The sequence below is a fragment of the Triticum urartu genome, chromosome 6A (genome assembly GCF_056163025.1).
Source record: "Triticum urartu cultivar PI428250 chromosome 6A, HENAU_Tu73, whole genome shotgun sequence".
Taxonomy (NCBI): domain Eukaryota; kingdom Viridiplantae; phylum Streptophyta; class Magnoliopsida; order Poales; family Poaceae; genus Triticum; species Triticum urartu.
In genome coordinates this window covers 381723487-381743544 of record NC_141878.1, presented here as the reverse complement: position 1 = coordinate 381743544, position 20058 = coordinate 381723487, and the positions used below count along the sequence as shown (strand labels likewise).

The 20058-nt window shown below is 47.2% G+C and overlaps 2 protein-coding genes across 2 annotated transcripts; one reads left to right on the top strand and one right to left on the bottom strand.

The window, feature by feature from the left end:
* Window positions 1-308: 308 nt before the first annotated feature.
* On the bottom strand, window positions 309-3979 carry LOC125513708 (uncharacterized). Its single transcript, XM_048678872.2, has 3 exons — window positions 3714-3979; window positions 2686-3513; window positions 309-1933 (listed from the first exon to the last, which is right to left on the bottom strand). Exons 2-3 carry the CDS (start codon window positions 3403-3405, stop codon window positions 536-538), a joined length of 2118 nt encoding a protein of 705 aa, XP_048534829.1. The 5' UTR covers window positions 3406-3513; window positions 3714-3979; the 3' UTR covers window positions 309-535.
* Window positions 3980-8447: 4468 nt separating this feature from the next.
* On the top strand, window positions 8448-9397 carry LOC147965333 (uncharacterized). Its single transcript, XM_087530415.1, has 2 exons — window positions 8448-8766; window positions 8913-9397. The coding sequence occupies exons 1-2, from the start codon at window positions 8448-8450 to the stop codon at window positions 9395-9397; spliced, it is 804 nt and encodes a 267-aa protein (XP_087386541.1).
* Window positions 9398-20058: the final 10661 nt, after the last annotated feature.

Genomic DNA, 20058 nt, shown 5'->3' with positions numbered 1-20058 from the left:
ATGTGTGCTGCTGCGTGTGTGTTTGCTACTGCGTGTGTATGTGCGCGCGCGTGTGTGTGCTGTTGCGTGCCTATGTGCTGCCTGTGTGTGCTGCTGCTGCGTGTGTATGTGTGTGTGTGCTGCCTGCGTGTGTGTGCATGTGTGTTGCTGCGTGTGTGTGCGCATGCGTGTGTATTGGTGCATGTGTATGTGTTGCCGTGTGTGTGATCCTGCCCTCACACTGATGCTGCGTGTGTGCGCTATTGCCCCACATACACATACCACATGAGGGGCAAAAGAGTCTTTTCAGGTGTCATTTAGGGTCAAAATGAACGAAAATGTCATATAGAAAATAACATTTAAAAGTTATGTCAAATAAGGAAGATAAATTTTTTCAGTATTAAATAAGGAAGCAGATTTTAAAATAGTGTCAAATAAGGAATTTTCTCATTGTACGCGGAGCAGCACGCCAAACCAAACCAAACCAAACCAAACCGGGGGAGTTCAAAACACACACACACATATCGTTGAACCGCAAAGCCGAAGGCAGGCCAGGTCAGGACACCCGGAGGCACTGCTGCTTGAACATCTTGCTCGTCTGCTGCCCGCTGGCAGAGTCTTCCACCGTGAGCCCCTGCGCGCCGAAGCAGATGTTGATGAGCCTCCCGTTCCCGCACCCGTGGTTCCTCCGGGCGGCCACGCCGACGACCCCCTCGTCGGCGAAGGACGAGTTCGAGCACGACGGGTCGTCCGCGCCGTCGTCGTTGTCCAGGATGATGTCCTTGAGCTTGCCGAACGGCGGCGTCACCGTCGTGCTCTCCTCTTCTTCGAAGCAGATGTCCTTGAGCTTGGTGGACGTCGGCGCGGAGGACATGGAGGACCTCGGGAGCGTGCTCGGCGGGGACTGGGTTGATGCCGATGGCGCCGCGAGGTGCGGCATGGCCTCCATGATGCCGTGGATGAGCTTCTTCTTGCTGGCCGAGCTGGGGGCGGAGCTTTTGACGGCGAGCGTGCGCTTGTTGTTGAGCGCCGTCGTCTTGGTGAAGGCCTGCCTGAGCGGAGTCGGGGTGTCGGCGACATGACTGTTCAGCTTCTTGATGGTGTCCAGCGGGCCGCCGTCCTCGGATTTCCTCGGCGTCCTGGACATCTTCTCCCTGTGGCGAGGCCAGCGCAGCATCATCTTGAGACGGTCCTTGGCTCGGCCGGCAGAGCTGAGCCTCTTCTCCGACGATCCATGGTTCTCGTCACCTTCGCCGTTTGCATCCGCATGTACAGGGTCACACTTGCCATCGCTAGAGCACGAGCTAGCCCTTCGGGACTCCGTCGCCGCAATGCCCGAGTGCAACAATATCTCCGCATCCGATATCTTGAACATGGTGCCCGGACTGATCGCGATCCCTCCCCGCATCTTTATCTGCGAAACGACGGCCGACCGGCTTCTCAGCACGCTCGAGCTCAGCACCCCTCCGGCGGAGACTATCTGCTTGATGAGCCTCTCCGACGTGGTTGATCGCAGCTGCTCCTTGAGCAGCGCCAGCGGGGTCATGCCGTCAGCGTCTTCGACATTAAGGTCGATGGACGGCGTGGTCATCAGGAGCTCGACGAGGTCCGGATGCACGCAGCCAATCACAGCCATGTGCAGGGCGGTAAGGCCCGCGTCGTTTCTCAGGTTGATGATCTTCCGGATGTCTGCGGCTCTCTCTCGAATGAGATGCTTGGTGAGCTCCAGCTGCCGGTCGAGCCGACGGAACCCCGGGGTTCTGAACCCTGCGATCGCCGAGTGGAGGAACGTATCACCTGCATTGTTGACAGCTGATATGGCTGATGGAGATGCAGCAACCAGTGCGTTTACAACGGGCAGATGCCCTCGGTAGGCCGCTACATGTAGTGCAGTGTTCCCTTGGTTGTCGGTTGAGTTGATCATGTCGAAAGAGGCCATCAGGTACGTGACAACCTGCATAAGATATTTTCTAATTTTCAGATAAATGGATCTTTGCACCTAACAATTCAATGACAACAGTAGCAAGAACCATCACATGCGACATTAAGAAACAGAAGGAAAGTTGGCTGAATATCACCATCGAGAAAACAGAAAGGGAGCCGTAGATCTAAAAGTTGTTTGGTACCAATTCTTTTTCTATCTGGACAGAAGTAGAAGTACACTCGCTTTTGCCTCAGTTTATTGGAAGGGGGTCTCATGATTGGAGCTTTGACGTTTCAGTATTGTGTACTGGTACCAATCTTCTAACAAAAAAATTGGATCGTGAATTGTTCGAGCTGATCCAACTAAGAAAGGGAATCAAGTGTCTACTGATGATCGACCTCTCGTTCCCAAGTGTTGATCACGATGGTAGTAACAATAATATCTTTACTGCAATGCTTGTTATATTAAATCATAGTGCTTTTTTTTGACAAAGTAAATCATAGTGCTTGTATGTTAAAGTAAAGTACTCCTAGATAATTATCATAAATAACACAATGATTATCCTTGAATGACACTAGACATTTCATTTTGGATAGTGGCCTTTACACAATTCCAATTATCGACCGGAAAGGCGAATATACCTGAAGCAAACCGATTATCACGCACCAAAATTCCAAAGCATTTTCTTTACTGATAACGAGATCTAAACTACACGATGAACACAAACTAAACAAAAAACATGTACAGAAGATGTAAGCAATGGCAGGAAACAGTTGGCTCACCTCGAGCTGCCCTCTCCCAGCAGCTGCATGAAGCACGGTGGATCCACGGATATCAAGATACGCCGACACGTCGGAGCGACCGTCGATGAGCTCCTTCAGCATCCGCACGCTCCCTCCTCTCGCGGCAGCGTGTACAGCCCTGCTCATCATCTCCAGCCGGAACACCGAGGCGCGGCCACCGGCGCCGGCGCCAGTGCTATCCCCGTCGCGACCATACGTCGAGCACCTCGGGGACATGGCGTGGTCCAGCAGCATCCTGAACAGGTCGGCGTTGCCGCCCCTCGCCGCCGCGTAGAACATGTCCGTGACGCCGTACTCGCCCTCGCCGAAGACGAGCAGCGGGTCCCTGTCCAGCAGCTCCTGCACGAAGCCCGCGTCCCCCGCCGAGGCCGCCGTGTAGAGCAGCCAGCCGCCGTAGCCGGCCCGGAGCAGCGTGTTCTCGGCGCCGTGCTTGCACTCGCACTCCAGCAGCAGGCCCCGGGCGACGGAGGCGCGGTGGCGGGGCGCGTGCACGAAGCGGGCGTCGTCGTCCCAGAGCGCCTCGAGACGGCGGATCCGGCGGAGCGAGGTGAGCTTGATGAGCAGGTTGGGGTCAAGGTGCAGCAGCTGGCGGACGATGTCGTAGTGGCCATCGGCCGCCGCGCAGTCGATGGGCGAGGCGTACCACCACTGGTCGCCGGTGCTCTCCCACCGCAGCGGGAAGTAGCAGGACCGGTCCATCGATCTTGGAAGGACAGATCCAATCCACCGGTGCCGTGCTGTCAGTCCGGAGTGAGGCGAGCTCCGCTCCGCTCAGCTTAGCAGCACATCACATGGGAGCAGCTGCAGCTGCATCAAAGGTGGAAGAAGATTAGAAGGAGGAGGGAATGTGCATGGGCAAGGCGTCATGTGGGCTGAGCAAATCCATGGAGGCAAATATGGTTTCTTTATTGCTTGTGATGAGATTGGGATCCAAGTGCAACTGCAAGCATCTGTGAACTGCAAGTGAGGCATCATGCAAACAGATGGAAATGGATAAAGCAAATCACCGTGGGGACGACGCAGCTTCGTCGTCGGCCTCGCCCGGGAACGAACGAAACGGAGAAGCACGAGGGCCTGCGACACTTATCAACCGAGCTGAGGAGATCCACTGGACTGGATTAGTAGGAGCGTTATTATGAGTGAAGCATTTAGGCCGCCAAAGTGGTTATGCGTGCTTGTAGTGGCACAGTGCGAAGGTGGCCACGCAGTTATGGACGGGTGGGGGAAGGGAACAGTGAGGCAGCGACAGTGACAGAGCGAGCCTCGTGGTCCTTCTCCTCTGCCCTTTGGAAAAGGAAGTGCCGAGACATCAATCACATGGTATGGAATTGAATGGATGCTTTTCCGTTGATCGAACAAAGTGCACCGGAGAAGGAGATGAGAGGAGAGGAGTCTTTGGGAGGGGCTGGCTGGCCGGCTAGTAAGGCCAACTCCATCGCACGACCCAAATGAATGTCTGTTTTATCTGGATTTCGTCTATTTGGAATGGCAATAAGGACGGAAACGAACATGCATGTCTGGCTCTTGCTGGAGGCGCCCGACGCGGCGATTATCCTAAACTGTCCGCCTCGCCTACGTGCCCACGCAGCCGCACTCGTGCCGTGCTTGCCGCCCGCCTCGCTCGCCTCGCCACCGCCGCTCGCGCTCGCCTCGCCGCGCCCGGCGCCCGGCTCGTGCTCGCGCCAGCCGCGCCCCGCTCGCCTCTCCGCCGCCTGCTCTCGCCAGTCGCGCCCCGCTTGCCTCGCCCTGCAGCTCTTGTCATCGCCCCCGGTTCCCGCTTGCTTCCCGGCGAAGATGGTCTTGAGGTAGGCCTTGGAGGCCTTGAGCTGGCGGCCGAGGTTGAGCTACCGGACGAACCGGAGCCTCCTGGACTAGGGCTTCTTCTCGCTGCCGGCGAGAGCCATGCCGGCCGCGTACTCCCGGAAGAACTCCTCCACGTTGAGCTCCCCGCTCACAAAGCACGAGTTGGCCGGCGACACGCCGCGGGAGCGCTCGCACGGCGTGGCGGGGGCGGTGCTAACGGCGAGGCCGCTGAGCCGCGAGCCGGCCCTGCCCCGGACGGCGCCGTCGAGGAGGAGCTCCTCGACCATCTGGACGCGCGGCGGCATGTGCAACGACAAGAGCTTGCCCTTGTAGAAGAGCTCGTTGGCCGGGGACGCGAGCGGCGGCTGCCCCGACCTGTCCAGCGGCGCCGACATGTGGAAGTGGAACTCGAACTCCCTCCCCGCCGCGCTCGCACCCCGCAGCCGCGCCCGCCCCCGCTCGCGTCCGCCACGCCGCTGGCCGTGCCTCGCCCGCCTCGCCGCCGTCCACGCCTCGCCCTCGCGTGCCCCCGCCTCGCCGCGCCCCCAGCCGCGCCTCGCCTAGCCCGGCGCTCGCCCTCTGTCCTCCGCGCCCGCTTGCTCCGGCGAGACGAGAGAAGCCGGGGCAGGCGGCTCCAGCGACGTGGCCCAGGCGTCCAGCAGAGGAGAGAGAGGGAAGGGGACAAAAGCACGGGCAGGTGGCTGCCATGTGGGCCATATGCGGATGCGAGGACGCAGACAGGCTGTCCGTGGCTGTCCGCTTTGCCTCAAATCCATCTCAAGTTTGCTCTGGATATGGGGTCGAAGCGGACACTAAACGGACAAAAAGGCAAGATAGGGTTGCGCGTTGGGTCGTTGGTTTTGTCCCTTTTACTTCAAATGAACGGGGCCGGACAATTTGAGATCGTGCGGTGGAGTTGGCCTAAAGGTGGAACAGGGCCATCAATGGCAGTGCAGCTTTTGCACCAGAATCAACAGGACAGAGGCCAAAATAGTACGGCGTCGTAGGGAGGGAATAGGGGGGTGGTTGGTTTGGGTTGGCAATGATGCGAAACGGTGGCTCTGTCCTCTGCTGTTCGGTGGTCTGCCTGCATTCGGTTCGGCTATGGAGATCAGATCAATGTGTTGCATGGCTGGAGGTTTCTTTCTTTTTGCTCTTCTTTTCTCAAGGCAATCCTTGAGACGCATCATGATGGTGTGCATGCGGCATGCACATGGATGGATGGCGCGCGGAAATCAACTCATGATGCACTCCAAAGTTTGTTTTCCAAGTTGTACTCCTAGATAATACTCGTACTATAATGGAATCATCGAAGCAGTGGCGCCGAGCTCAACATCCATCCATGCATATAAATATCCTAGGATTTGTAATTCCGCACTCGAGGAGTGTACCGAATATCTTAGAACTCGCGTTTCCTAAATGACCGTGCATTTGTAACATTCGATGCGTGTCGCTTCTTCGTTGTTTTCTTGCAAGGTAAATACACCCGTGGTGCTTCAACTTATCATGGATGTTCAGTTTAATGCCTGAACTTGAAAAATACGTCGAATTGGTTTTAAAACTTGACACGAATATGCAAATACGGTGGTAATCATCACCCGTAGACGTAAAGTGTGTCCAGGTGGCACCATATATGGCTGATGTAGCACAGACATGGCGTGGGTCCACTTATAACTATCAAACATAATTGTTTGAATAGTAAACGTCTCTATGACTAGTGGACCCGCCTGTCAGTACCTTAGCAAAAATGAAATGCAAAATGCGCGTGACAGGAATCGAAACAGGAAGCACGAAGCTTGTACACCGATCGCGCTAGCCACCACACCGACCAAGTTTCATGTTAAATTCGGACCCTTAGACAGCAAATATATTGTGCCAGAAACTCCTGTGTCCTGAAATGGACTGCAGCCAGTGGCCCATATTGCACATGTTATTTTTTTAATGTAAAAGGTACGTAAATAATAATCATAATAATAAAAGTAAGATTCAAATATTCATGTGTTATAAGAAAGTACCTCACGCCACACAAATATCCATGTGCACACAAGGTAAATATATAGGGGTATACCGTATAAAATAAAATAAATTATTAAAAAATATTCCTGTAATATTTAGAAATATTAACTTATTATTTAGAAAATAATTATTATTCATAAAATGTATTTTAAATGTTAATATATATGAAAACAATTAAACACTCATGGATTATTTTTAAAATAGTATTTTTGGAATAATAAGTTAATTTTTCTAAAAATTACAGGAACATTTTTAAGTAAGATATTTTATTACATACCTCTATATCTTTATTTTGTATGCAAAGGGATATTTGTGTAGCATAAAGTAATTATTAGTAACACATGTATATTCAAATCTAGCTTTTATTATTATGATTATTATTGACATACTTTTTACATTAAAAAAACAATGTACGGAAAATGGGCCACAGGCTGCAACCCATTTATGTATACATGAGTTTTCGGTTCAAATACATTAAGGTTGAGGGGCTGACAGTACCTTGAAAACATATTAGGTGGAATGGTGAGCGCAAGTATTTCCCAAGTGTAAGGTCACAGGTTCGATGCCCGTACAATATATTGTTATGTTAAATTTTTTTACTAATTACTTAATAACAGGCGGGCCCACTTGTCATAGAATAGTATTCTAGTAATTCTGTTTTGTAGCTACAAGTGGGCCTCACGCTATGTCAGTGCCATGTCAGCCATACACGATGCCCCGTCGACGCGCTTTACGTCTATGAACAGGATTAGTATCGTATTTGCACGTTCGTGTCAAGTTTTAAAACTAATTCAGTGTATTTTTCAAATTCAGCCACTAAAGTGAACATCGGCTACAAGTTCAGACACCATCGGTATATTTACCTCTTTTCTTGCTTGTTTTTTTAGTGTCATCATCAAGACAAAGACTGTGTTCCCGAGACCCACCTTGCTCGTCCACTCCTTGCTTCAGTTGCAACTTACTCTTACAAGGCCAGAGGAGGGGCCGATTTGTCATTGTCAGATTTTACGCAACGCCTGCAACGAGATCAAGTGTCATGTCGGCTCTACAGCTGAAATGTAAAGCCATCCTGTCAGTCTTCATCCATTTGGGGTAAAAGAAACAAACGAAATGGCCCAGCGCACAGCCTCAAACGAACAAATGTCCGAATTCGTTCTTTTTTGACCCATTCTCAACTCAAACTTGCGCTCGGTTTGGGGTGAAACGGACGCGCGCGGACGGCCTCGACGCACGCCCTTCTTCTCTCCTTGCCCGCTTGTCGGGGACACTAGCAGTCCCTCCGCTCTCAACGCTTCACCCTCTCTCCCCGCCCCGTCCCGCTGTCGGCGCCGCCGCTATTCTCCGGCCGCCTCCTCACCGCGCAGCCCCCCCCCCCCCCCCCGCCGTCCATACCAAACCACGTCTCGACATGGCCGCCACCATGCCCGCGCTTTCGCCGTAGTTTTGGTCGTCGATCGGAGGAGGTTTGGCCGTCGCCGTCCTTGCCGGTGGCAGAGGGGACACGACTGCCGGCGACGTACCACGGCGGCCGAGGCAGATTCCGACGAGAGTTCCAGAGCGGTCAGTAGCCGGCCGGCAACCACCCCCGCTGCGTCGAGGTGATCATTGCGGCCTCTTCGCCACCACGACCGCAAGGTGTTTGACCTTTTGCCAACAAAGGTATGGACAGTGGAGACGAGTTTTTCTTTCATCACTTCCTTTGTTCATCGGACGATTCGTTGTCGGATGATGACGATCTTGTGGTGGCTGCACTGGTCGTTCACGACCATATTCAACAGCAGCTTCCTCGGTACAGGGGGTCAGTCCCTGGCCGTGCTCCCAACCTGAACCGCAACAGGGAGAGAGGCCACGCCCTACTCTATGCCGATTACTTTGCCAACACCCCGCTCTTCAAGCCGGATAAATTTCGTTGCCGTTTTCGTATGGCAAGGCATGTGTTCAATCGTATTCGAGAGGGAGTGGTTGCTCATGACCCATACTTCGAGTGCAAGACGAATGCCCTTGGCAAGCTTGGATTCTCCTCCTACCAGAAATGCACCGCGGCCATCCACATGCTTGCATATGGAATTCCTGGCGATCTGGTGGATGAGTATGTGCGTATGAGTGAGACAACATGTCTGATGTCAATGTACAAGTTTTGCCAGGCTGTGATCGAGGTCTTTGGCGCAGAGTACTTCAGGCAGCAAACTGCCGCTGATACAGAGAGATTGTTGGCGACCAACGCAGCTAGAGGCTTTCCAGGTATGCTTAGAAGCATAGATTGTATGCATTGGGAGTGGAAGAACTGTCCATTTGCTTGGCAGGGCATGTTAACGGGTGCACTGTCATATTAGAAGCGGTGGCATCACAAGATCTTTGGATATGGCATTCTTTCTTCGGCATGGCAGGTTCTCACAATGATATCAACGTGCTGCAGCGTTCTCCAGTCTTCGCGAGGCTTGCAGAAGGCCACTCCTCACCTGTCAACTTTGAGATCAACGGCCACCATTTCAACAAGGGATACTATCTAGCAGATGGTATATATCCTCAGTGGTCAACTTTTGTGAAAACAATCTCGAAACCCCAAGGTGAGAAGAGCAAGAGATTTGCCCAAATGCAAGAGCGTGTTAGAAAGGATGTGGAACGTGCTTTTGGTGTACTTCAATCCCGGTGGGGTATCGTTCGAAACCCTGCACTGTCATGGGATGAAAGGAAGCTTTGGGAGGTGATGACTGCTTGTGTGATCATGCACAACATGATCGTCGAGGACGAGCGTGATGAGAGTATCTTCGACCAAGGATTTGATTATCAAGGTGAAAATATTGAGCCCCTGCACCAAGACCCGGTCACATTTGAACAGTTTGCCCAATTCCACCGTGAGATGCGTGATTGACACACTCATGTGAATCTTCAAAATGACTTGGTTGAGCACGTGTGGGATCATATTGGCAACCAATAGATGTATTTGTCCATTTTATGTTCAGTCAAAACAATTTCGATTTGGTTGTAAAACTATTTTATTAAAGATAATTTCAATTGGGTTGTAAAATAATTTTAATTTTCAGACAAATATTTGGGTTCGAAACTAGTTTTGATATAAATTTGGGCATTTTTTGGTCCTGATGGACAGGATGGGGCAAAACGATGCGGCCGCGCGCTGGACGCACGGCCACCGCATCCCAGGATAGGCCCGAATACGACCCCAAATCCCTATTCAAAGGAACAAAAACCGGACAAAACGGACGTCCGTTTGGGATCGCGCGGTGGAGTTGGCCTAAAGGAGTCGCCCTGGTTGATCGACGCAACTCTGTTCGTCCGATCAAATGGCAGTATGGTGTTGAGTCGATGATTCATCTCATATTCTCATCCAATTCGTAGACACCACAACTGGGTTGATCTCCTAACTACTCAGACGACGCTGATGCTTCAGCGACATCGATCCATGTATGCATGCGTATCATTGGCCAGCACATGTTACGCCATGCAACTGTACATGGGCCGTGGCTGGCTCTTAACGATGAGCCACAAATACTGTGCGAAGATCGTGGTTGATCTTGACGTGCGAATGGGATAATACTGTCTTAAACATGGTTGTTTGGAATGGATGTAATAGTCGCAGTTGCATGGTGTGACGTGTGCACTGGTGATCGAGACCGGGACCGGGAAATTGCTTTTGGTTTGGATCCTTTCTCCATGGAGCACGGAATTTCAAAAAATATGAATTCCATATTTTGAAGTTTCAAAAAAAATTCTTAAAACGATTACACACGAACCTAGGGATATATACTACACCTCCTAAATTTTCATGATGAAATGCGTTGTGGTTCAAGCTACACTATCGCCCCAATGAAAACCAGGGTACCTTGGACCTGCGGGCCGAGGACTTAATGGTGGCCCCCAGCATGCGACCCCATCCCAAGCGGCGCGACAGAGGGTTTGACCTCTCTTCGAATCCGAAGTATGGGCGTCCAAGGTACCGTCCAAAGTACTCCGTGGGCTTCCCGGCGTCGGGAAGCGCCTCCGGGAGCCTCCCAAGAGGTGGTCTGCCCAGCGTGACCCATCCCCGCGAATGGAGCGGGGAGTCTGTTTGTCATAAGCATTGAGCGCGTTACATCCCCCCTCACAGCTACCAGCGTCGGCGGTTGGGATGGGACGCATAGGAGCTCCAGCAAGGCGCCTCGTTCCCGAGGTCATCAACAGTGATCGCTGGAGATTCACCTGCTCCGCACGCAACTACAGGAACAGTGCTCGGCAGGCGGCAGCCACCCACTTTGTACGGACGGGCACGCCTCGATCGGCCGCGTCGTGCCAGTACAAACAACTCTATCATTTCCTTTGTTTATACCAAGCCAATGGGAGACTCCGGCAGCAAGGGTGAGACCCCGAGGCAGTATAAATAGGGGAAGACCTCAGCCTAGGAGGTCGACTCAGATTCACACCAAAGAACACATATCGTAGCTCTCCACACAACAATATCATTCTAGAACTGGAGTAGGGTATTACACCTACATGGTGGCCTAAACCTGGATAGCTCCGGTGTGCTCTTGTATCTTCTTCTCTCATCTTCGGTGATCGATGACTTAGGAACTTGACGCGTTCAGTCCCTGGCCGAACTCTCAAAGGGTTGTACCTAACAGCCCAATGTCTGGTTCCTAGACACCGACATTTGGCGCCCCAGGTAGGGGGCTATGGCATTCTCGTTTCCTTTATTCGGGTCACTTGTGATGTCTACTACACAACCTTCTTCTTGTAGACTCGTCTTGGGCCTCCAAGTGCAGAGTTTTGTAGGACAGTAGCAAATTTCCCTCAAGTGGATGACCTAAGATTTATCAATCCGTGGGAGGCGTAGGATGAAGATGGTCTCTCTCAAACAACCCTGCAACCAAATAACAAAGAGTCTCTTGTGTCTCCAACACACCCAACACAATGGTAAATTATATAGGTGCACTAGTTCGGCGAAGAGATGGTGATACAGGTGCAATATGGATGGTAGATAAAGGTTTTTATAATCTGAAAATATAAAAACAGCAAGGTAACTAGTAGTAAAAGTGAGCGACAACGGTATTGCAATGCTTGGAAACAAGGCCTAGGGTTCATACTTTCACTAGTGCAAGTACTCTCAACAATGATAACATAATTAGATCATATGGAAATCCCTCAACGTGCGAGAAAAGTCACTCCAAAGTTCCTACCGCGGAGAACATTGATACATCTCCAACGTATCTACTTTTCCTAATGCTTTTCCTCTTATTTTGGACTCTAATTTGCATGATTTGAATGAAACTAACCCCAGAATGACGCTTTTTGTAGCAGAACTATCATGGTGTTGTTTTTGTGCAGAAATAAAAGTTCTCGGAATGGAATGAAACTTTTCGAGGATTTTTTATATAATATATAAGAATTTCTGGAGCCAAAACCTACCGGAGAGGGGCCCTGGGTGGGCACAACCCACCAGGGCCCCCTCTCCTGGTGCGTCCAGGTGGGTTGTCCCCACCTGGTGGCCCCGCAGACCCCGAAACCGACGCTACAAATTCCTATTTTCGGAGAAAAAATCAGGGAGAAAGAATTATCGCGATCCACGAGACAAAGCCGCCACCAAGCCCTGTTCTTCCTCGAGAGGGCAGATCTGGAGTCCGTTTGGGGCTCCGAAGAGGGGGATCTTCGTTCTTCGTCATCACCAACCCTTCTCCATCGCCAATTCCATGATGCTCCCCACCGGGAGTGAGTAATTCCTTCATAGGCTCGCTGATCGGTGAGGAGTTGGATGAGATTCATCATGTAATCGGGTTAGTTTTGTTAGAGCTTGATCCCTAGTATCCACTATGTTCTTAGATTGATGTTGCTATAACTTTGCCATGCTTAATGCTTCTCACTTTGGGCCCAGGTGCCATGATTTCAGATCTGAACCGTTTATGTTATCACCATTATATCCATGTTAATCTCTAGATGTGGTTGAATTGACAACTCAGCTACTAATACCTTCAAATATTCTTTGGCTCCCCTTGTGTCGAATCTATAAATTTGGGTTGAATAATATACCCTTGAAAACTACTGCGATCCCCTATACTTGTGGGTTATCAAGACCTTTTTCTGGCGCCGTTGCCGGGGAGCATAGCTATATTTGTTGAGTCACTTGGGATTATTATCAATTTATCACTATGAAGAATCTGAAGGATCCTAAGACTAAGATATTTCCCTCAAGGACGAGGGGAGGTAAGAAACTGCCATCCAGTTCTGCTTTAGATTCACCTTCTATTATGAATAAAATTGCAACACCACCACATGCTCTTAATTCTGATATGTTGTAAGGACTTCTACTATGAATGATGCTTATGATTATGCTAGTACCTTGCTTGTTAATGATGATGTGCCACTTGGTGAATTTCTTGATAAACAAATTGCTAGAGTAATACAACATGATGTTGATGAGCTTGAAACTGAAACTCCTGAAACACCTGCTAGAACTAGCCTTCCTAGATATGAATTGCCTAAGGTACCGGAAGGTTATGTTATGAGTGAAGAAACAACTAGAGATATTCTTGCTTGCAATGATAGAGATGATCTAGAGAAATGACTACACAAGTATAAAGAAAAATCTCTAAATGCTAGAATGAAATGTGATCCTAAGTTTGCTACTTCACCTATCTTTATTGATGATAAGGATTATGAACTCTCTGTCGACCCAGGGTTAATTACTTTGGTTGAATCTGATCCTTTCCATGGTTATGAAACTGAAACTGTTGTGGCACATCTTACTAAGTTGAATGATATAGCCACCCTTTTTACTCATGATGAGAAAACTCGCTACTACTTTATTCTCAAATTATTTCCTTTCTTATTAAAGGGTGATGCTAAAGCTTGGTACAATACTCTTGCTCCTGGTTGTGTGCTAGTCCCCAGGATATGATTTACTACTTCTCTGAAAAATATTTTCCTGCTCATAAGAAACAGGTTGCCTTACAGGAAATATTTAACTTTGCTCAAACTAAAGAAGAGAGTCTCCCACAAGCTTGTGGAGGCTTTGCTAGTTACTTAATGCTTTGCCTGATCATCCTCTTAAGAAAAATGAAATACTTGATATCTTCTATAATGGACTAACCGATACTTCTAGGGACTTCCTAGATAATTGTGTTGGTTGTGTTTTCAGGGAACGGACTTTTGGACAATCCGGAGAATTATTGAATAACATATTGAAAAAGTATGATGATTGGACTCTTCCTGAACCACCGCCTAAACCCACTCCGAAGAAGAGGGGTATATTATATCTCAGTCCTGAAGATATGCAAGATGCACAGAAATCTATGAAGGAAAAAGGTATTGAAGTTGAGGATGTTAAATTTTTTACCTCCTATTGAAGAAATACATGGTCTTAATACACGACCACTGCCTAAGGTGGTAGAGGTAAATTCTCTTACGAAGTTTAATCATAATGACAATCCTCACAATATGCATCCTAGTCAATGCCTTTATGAGTTTGAAAACTACATTAGGAAACAAGATCACTTCAATGCAAATGTTATGAAACAATTGAAATATAATTCTCATATGATTGCCCGCTTGAGTGACTTGTTATTTAGAATCTAAAATGATGTTACAGGTGTTGGAAAACATGCTTCTATGGTTCAAAATTAGTTAGAACAAGTTGCTAAATCTCAAAGAGAATTACTTGATGAAATGAATAATAATATGCATGACTTTGCTGTTAGAGTTGCAACTAGGGGAGGGATAATGACTCGGGAACCACTTTATCCTGAGGGACACCCAAAAAGAATTGAATAAGATTCACAAAGAGCTAACACTAGTGCACCTAGTTCTTCTAGAAAGAAAAAGAAAAAGAAGAATCATAGGACTTCACATGCTCCTAGTCAACCTGAAATAGAGAAACCTCCTCACAATGATAATGAAACTTCTATCTCTGATGCTGAAACTCAGTCTGGTAATGAACACTGACCTAATGATAATGAAAAATATAATGATGAGGTTCATGAATATACTCAACCCAATAATAAAAAAACAGAAAATGATGTTGAGATAGAACCACCTATTGATCTTGATAACCCACAACCTAAAAATAGAAGATATGACAAAAGAAACTTTGTTGCTAGAAAACACGGTAAAGAAAGAGAAATGTGTGTTAAAAAACCTATGCCTTTTCCACCCAAGTCAACTAAAAAGAATGATGATGAAGAATTTGAACGCTTTGCTGAAATGCCGAGGCCAGTCTTTTTGCGTACTCGCTTGACTGATATTCTAAAAATGCCTCGTTATGCAAAGTATATGAAAGACATCATCACAAATAAGAGAAAAATACCGGAAGCTGAAATCTCCACTATGCTTGCTAATTACACTTTTAAAGATGAAGTACCTATAAAACTTGGAGATCCAGGAATACCAACTATACCTTGCTCTATCAAAAAGAATTATATGAAAACTGCTTTGTGCGATTTAGGAGCAGGTGTTAGTGTTATGCCTTTCTCTTTATATAAAGACCTGACTTGAATAAACTCACACCTATTGAAATATCGTTGCAAATGGCTGACAAATCAACTGCCATACCTATCGGTATCTGTGAGGATGTGCCCATTGTTGTTGCTAATGTTACTATTTTGACTGACTTTGTTATACTTGAGATGCTCGAGGACGACAACATGTCAATTATCCTTGGTAGACCCTTCTTGAATACTGTAGGGGCTGTTATTGATTGCAATAAAATCAAGGTCACCTTTCATATCAATGGTAATGAGTATACGGTACACTTTTCGGAGAAATAATTCCAAGTGAATGGTATTAATGTTATTGAAAAATCTCTGACAATCACTGTTGGAAGTTTTCAAATACCTCTACCTACTGTCAAAAAGAAATATGAAATACTTATTCTTGGGGAAATGCATATCCCCATTGAGGTAACTTAGTGATTTACGAAAGTTCTTCGATTTCATCACTACAAAAAAATACACTTTCGTGATGATACGTGTTTGTCACAGTAGGTCGCGTTTTTTGTCATGCATGTACATCCATGACAAATTTATGACAGAATCAAGATAGTCATACCTGTGCTGTCGTAGAAGTGTTCCATGACATTACCAAAATTATCATCACGGAAGTGTCCACTTCCATGACGATAAATCGCGCGTCACAGAAGTGTTTTCGTCAAGGGTGACCGACACGTGGCATCCACCGTAACGGAACGCCGTTAAGCTATCAGGTTGGGTTTTGGATCCGATAACCCATTAACAGCCCCGACCAATGGGGATTTTCCATGTGTAAAATCATCATTGGCTGGAGGAGACACGTGTCAGGTCCGTGTTGGCACAGGTGTCACTCATCCAATGGGCGAGACGCGCCTATCATATGTTGACACGTAGACCGGCCCATCAAGTTAAATGGGCCGGCCCAACTAAAGGCCCACAAGATTTTGCGGACCATAATGGGCCGGCCTAGCTAAAGCCCCACGAGATTTTGCGGACCATAATGGGCTAGCCCAGATAAAGGCCCACAAGATTTTGCGGGCCATAATGGGCCGGCCCAGGTAAAGGCCCACAAGATTTTTGTGTGCCATAATGGGCTGGCCCAGGTAAAGGCCCACAAGATTCTTGCGGATCATAATGGGCCGGCTCAGCTAAAGGCCCACGAGATTTCGCCGACATTAATGGGCCGACCCAGCTGTAGGCCCACAAGATTTTGAGGACCCTAGTAGGCCGGCCCATTAACTGACTGCCATGTTTTGGGCCAAATGCCGACCCATATTTGGTCCGGTCCATTAATGTCCTGCCACGCTCCGGGCCTAATAATGGCCCATATGAGATCCGGCCCGTTAAAAGCCTACCACGTTCTGGGCCAAATTATGGCCCAGATTAGGTCCGGCCCTTTAAGAGGCTTTGGGCTCAATTATGGCCCATATCAGATTCGACCCGTCAACTGGACACTACGTTTTTGGGCCCACTTGCTAAAGACCCACTTAGTAATTCGGCCTGATATTAGTTTTGGCCTGTTAAGGGCCCGTTTAACATTTCGGCCCTATATTAATTTCGGCCTGTTAAAAGCCCGTCATATAGTTGGGCCTAACTACGGCCCGGTTTGCATCCGGCCTGCTCGTAGCCGATATCTGATTGGGCCAAACAAGGACCGAGAAAATTTTGGCTTGTTAAAAGCACGTGATTTGATTCGCACAATCATGGGCCGGGGTTCATTTCGGGCTGTTGCCGGCCCGTGAGCTGTTCGGCACGTTTCAGGCCCAACCTACATCGTGATTGCATGACGGCCCGATTATGTACCGTAATTTTACAGTTTAGCCGGTTTACTGCGAAGACAAGATATATATAAAGTAAAATAACTGTAGCATCGTGAATAAGAAAAAACCTAGACTATACAATAAAGAAATTACGGCATATTACATCCACTGGGCATCAAAGTTCGCCACTATGATAATAAAGCACAAGCAGACAACAGATTACATACACTGGGCATCAAAGATCGCCACCAGTGCAAATAAACACGCCAACAAAATAATATACAAAACCGACAACACTTCAATAGAGTTCAAGAAAGGTTAGCCCTGCTGGGGAGCTGCAGCGCAAGCAGCTGAGCAAGATGATGAGACTACGCTTGTTCAACACTTATATCTTCCTCACTCTGAAAGATAAACAAGCAGACAGATGACAAGTTTTGCACATAAAAGTATCAGTGCTGACAATTCATCACATTTCTTACTGACGAATAAAGTGACACAGTTTAAAATTGCATTAACACAATATGGTATTGTTCAGGTCAATACATGGCAGGAAATGACATTGTGAAGGAGTTGGCAGCTTCACGACACCACTGGATTACAGATCAAGAACTCATAAGTATCAATGGTTAGTGTGTTGTCAATTTATACCATTTTAGATTGGCAAATAAAGAGACGGTTTAAATAATAGTAGAATGATATGGCATTGTTCATAGTTAAGACGTTGCAGAATATGACATTATGCTGTAGTGGGTAGGTTCACCACACCACTGGATTACGGATGAAGAACAGAAGCATACATGCAGTGCAAAAGAAGATCACTTGCTCTGTATAGTTTAATTTACATGGTATGAAGAAGGAACTTGGTTGTACAACTGAAAACTTAAATTGAGAAAGGACAAACTTTTGTTTATGAACTACATAATAAACTTTAAACAAGCAATTTGATGCAAACACCAAAAAAAACAGATGTTGCAGCCATGCCTAACCAAATATATACAACAAAGTTTGAAGGCTTGAGATGGACAAACTTACATTATTGGTGAAGACAGGCTCTATAAAGGCCTTGTCCATGCTGAGGGGGGGGGGGGCAATTCAAGAAGTTTACCATAGAATCTTCTTCAAAAGCATTGCCTTTATTCTACATTTTGTTAAGAGTAAATATAGATGTGATAATATACGAAAAAATGGAGAATATTTAAGATAAGATGAAGAGTGATGCTACATAACCAAGTAGCTATAAATGTAAGTGCAGTGATACAGGAAAAAGGTACAGCCAAGAGCAATGCACAGCTAAACTTCTTCAGTACCAACCTTATGGTAAGAGTAAATATAGATCTGATGTGTAGAAAATGGAGGGCAAAGGAAAATAAGCTGTAGATTGATGGTACATGAACAACTACCTGTCATTATAAGTACACTGATAAAGGACAACATGTACTTACAAGAACAATGCAGAGCTAAAAAACATTGGCATTGGATATATTCTACACTAATGTAACCATTCATACAGATCAGATAATTTGGAGCGAACAATTGATAAGCAAGCTATCATGCATACTGCTGCCACATAATGAACCAGGTATGTACGCAAGTACAGTGATACAGGACAACAGGTACTAACAAGAGCAAAGCAGCGGGCAACATATTTGCGATATCCTGTCGTTCTTGTCAAACTGGAATTCTTCTTCGAGTAGATTTCCTGCAAAAAAGATCCGTAAGGCACATGCGGAAAAGTAGAAGTTCAAATTGTCATGTGATTTCATAGATAGTACCTCATCCTGGGAACGAGACCAGTGCATAACAAGGTTTTTCCATTCAATGTCTTCTAAATTTAGCATAGGAGACTTCACCGGAAATTCGTTTATAGACTTGCCATCAAAGTGTGGTTTCCTCAGGTAACACCGATACTGCTCCAATGCTTCCTTGAAAAGCACAAGCAAGCTTTGCTCGTCATGACTATCCAGATTGACCCTCGCCTAGTTACAACAATGTAATGTAAATCATTGATGTGTTCAATCAGCAGAAAACAGGAAAATAATAACCATGAATAATAGCACTTACACGTAAATTGGACAGGAAGATGTGAAAATGGTGTTTGTCTTCACAATAATCTTCCCATGATGGAAATATATGCACGTAGTGCCTAACAACATTGAAAGCATTGTATTTTAAACTGGGAATAAATGGAATGGGGTTCCAATCTGCAGGAATTGGCCGTCTCTGCAGTTGGATAGGTCTTCGGTCGGTGGACTTGCTGTACTTTTTGCTGGAGTGGGATTTTTCTGTGGTACAACTGGTGCTATGGCAAATGAAATCGGTATACCTTTTGCTGGAGTGCAGGTCCTGTGTGGTGGGGCTAGTGGTGTGGCCAGTGAAGTATGGGTACAGTCTGCTGGAGTCGGTCCTATGTTTTGTGTCACTGGTTGTACAACCAATATAAGTGGGGTGTTGTCTGATTTCTCCGGCACCACCACATTTTTCAAGGACTTTGCTGGTGCTCCTTCAGGTTCGGCCATCACCCTCTTCCTTTTTGATGTCTGATGCACAAGAACAACATTTGAGTGGAAAAACATGGTATGATGACAGATGGAATATGTATTGATAATGGATGGGCATGGCATCTCGACATATATGATGAGTAAACTAAGCAGATGGCGGTGCAACAAAGTAGAAGAAATGCAAGATACCCGCAATCAATAAAACATTGCAAAATTAGAACAGGCACCTTGATGGGTGAACAGGACAGACCATCTGCCTTTGACTCCTCGAGGTTAGAATAGTCATTAGGATCATATTCTGAACAAGAATCAACAGGTGGGGAGCATATGAGTTTCATTGCATCCATAATGGCACTCAATGCCTTGGTGCCAATTTTGCAAGTCATTGCAGTGTTTAGCTTCAAGAGTGGACTGCTGCTAGTGCGACACAAAGCAGCTACACAGATCATAGTGTAGATATAACGAGAGAACCTTAAGCATCAGAGCAAAATCAGTAAAGTGGAACTTGCTGGAATATATGTGCTAGTATTGTCGGTACGGCTGGAAAGGCTTGGGGTACCAGCTCTCTTCAAGTGAAGGTGCGGTACTGTTAATATCAGTGTAACTCTCAAAGGCGACACAGCTCCCCGCATTTCCTTGCGATTCTTATAGGATTCAAATGGGCAGGCCACTACGAATCATATTCCTATGTTTACAAGATCCTACGAATCAAAGAGGCTCAAAGTGTCCATCACAACCGACCGTATAGACCTCTACACTGCTAATGTCCCTGCTCATCTTCAGTACAAGGAACATACTGTACTACTATCATACTCCCTCCGTTCC

Coding starts and splice junctions, on each gene's coding strand:
- LOC125513708 (XM_048678872.2), bottom strand. CDS start 3,405: ATGGACCGGTCCTGCTACTTCCCGCTGCGGTGGGAGAGCACCGGCGAC. Junction 1,934..2,685: donor CTGGGAGAGGGCAGCTCGAG/GTGAGCCAACTG, acceptor TATCTTATGCAG/GTTGTCACGTACCTGATGGC.
- LOC147965333 (XM_087530415.1), top strand. CDS start 8,448: ATGGCAAGGCATGTGTTCAATCGTATTCGAGAGGGAGTGGTTGCTCAT. Junction 8,767..8,912: donor CGCAGCTAGAGGCTTTCCAG/GTATGCTTAGAA, acceptor TCGGCATGGCAG/GTTCTCACAATGATATCAAC.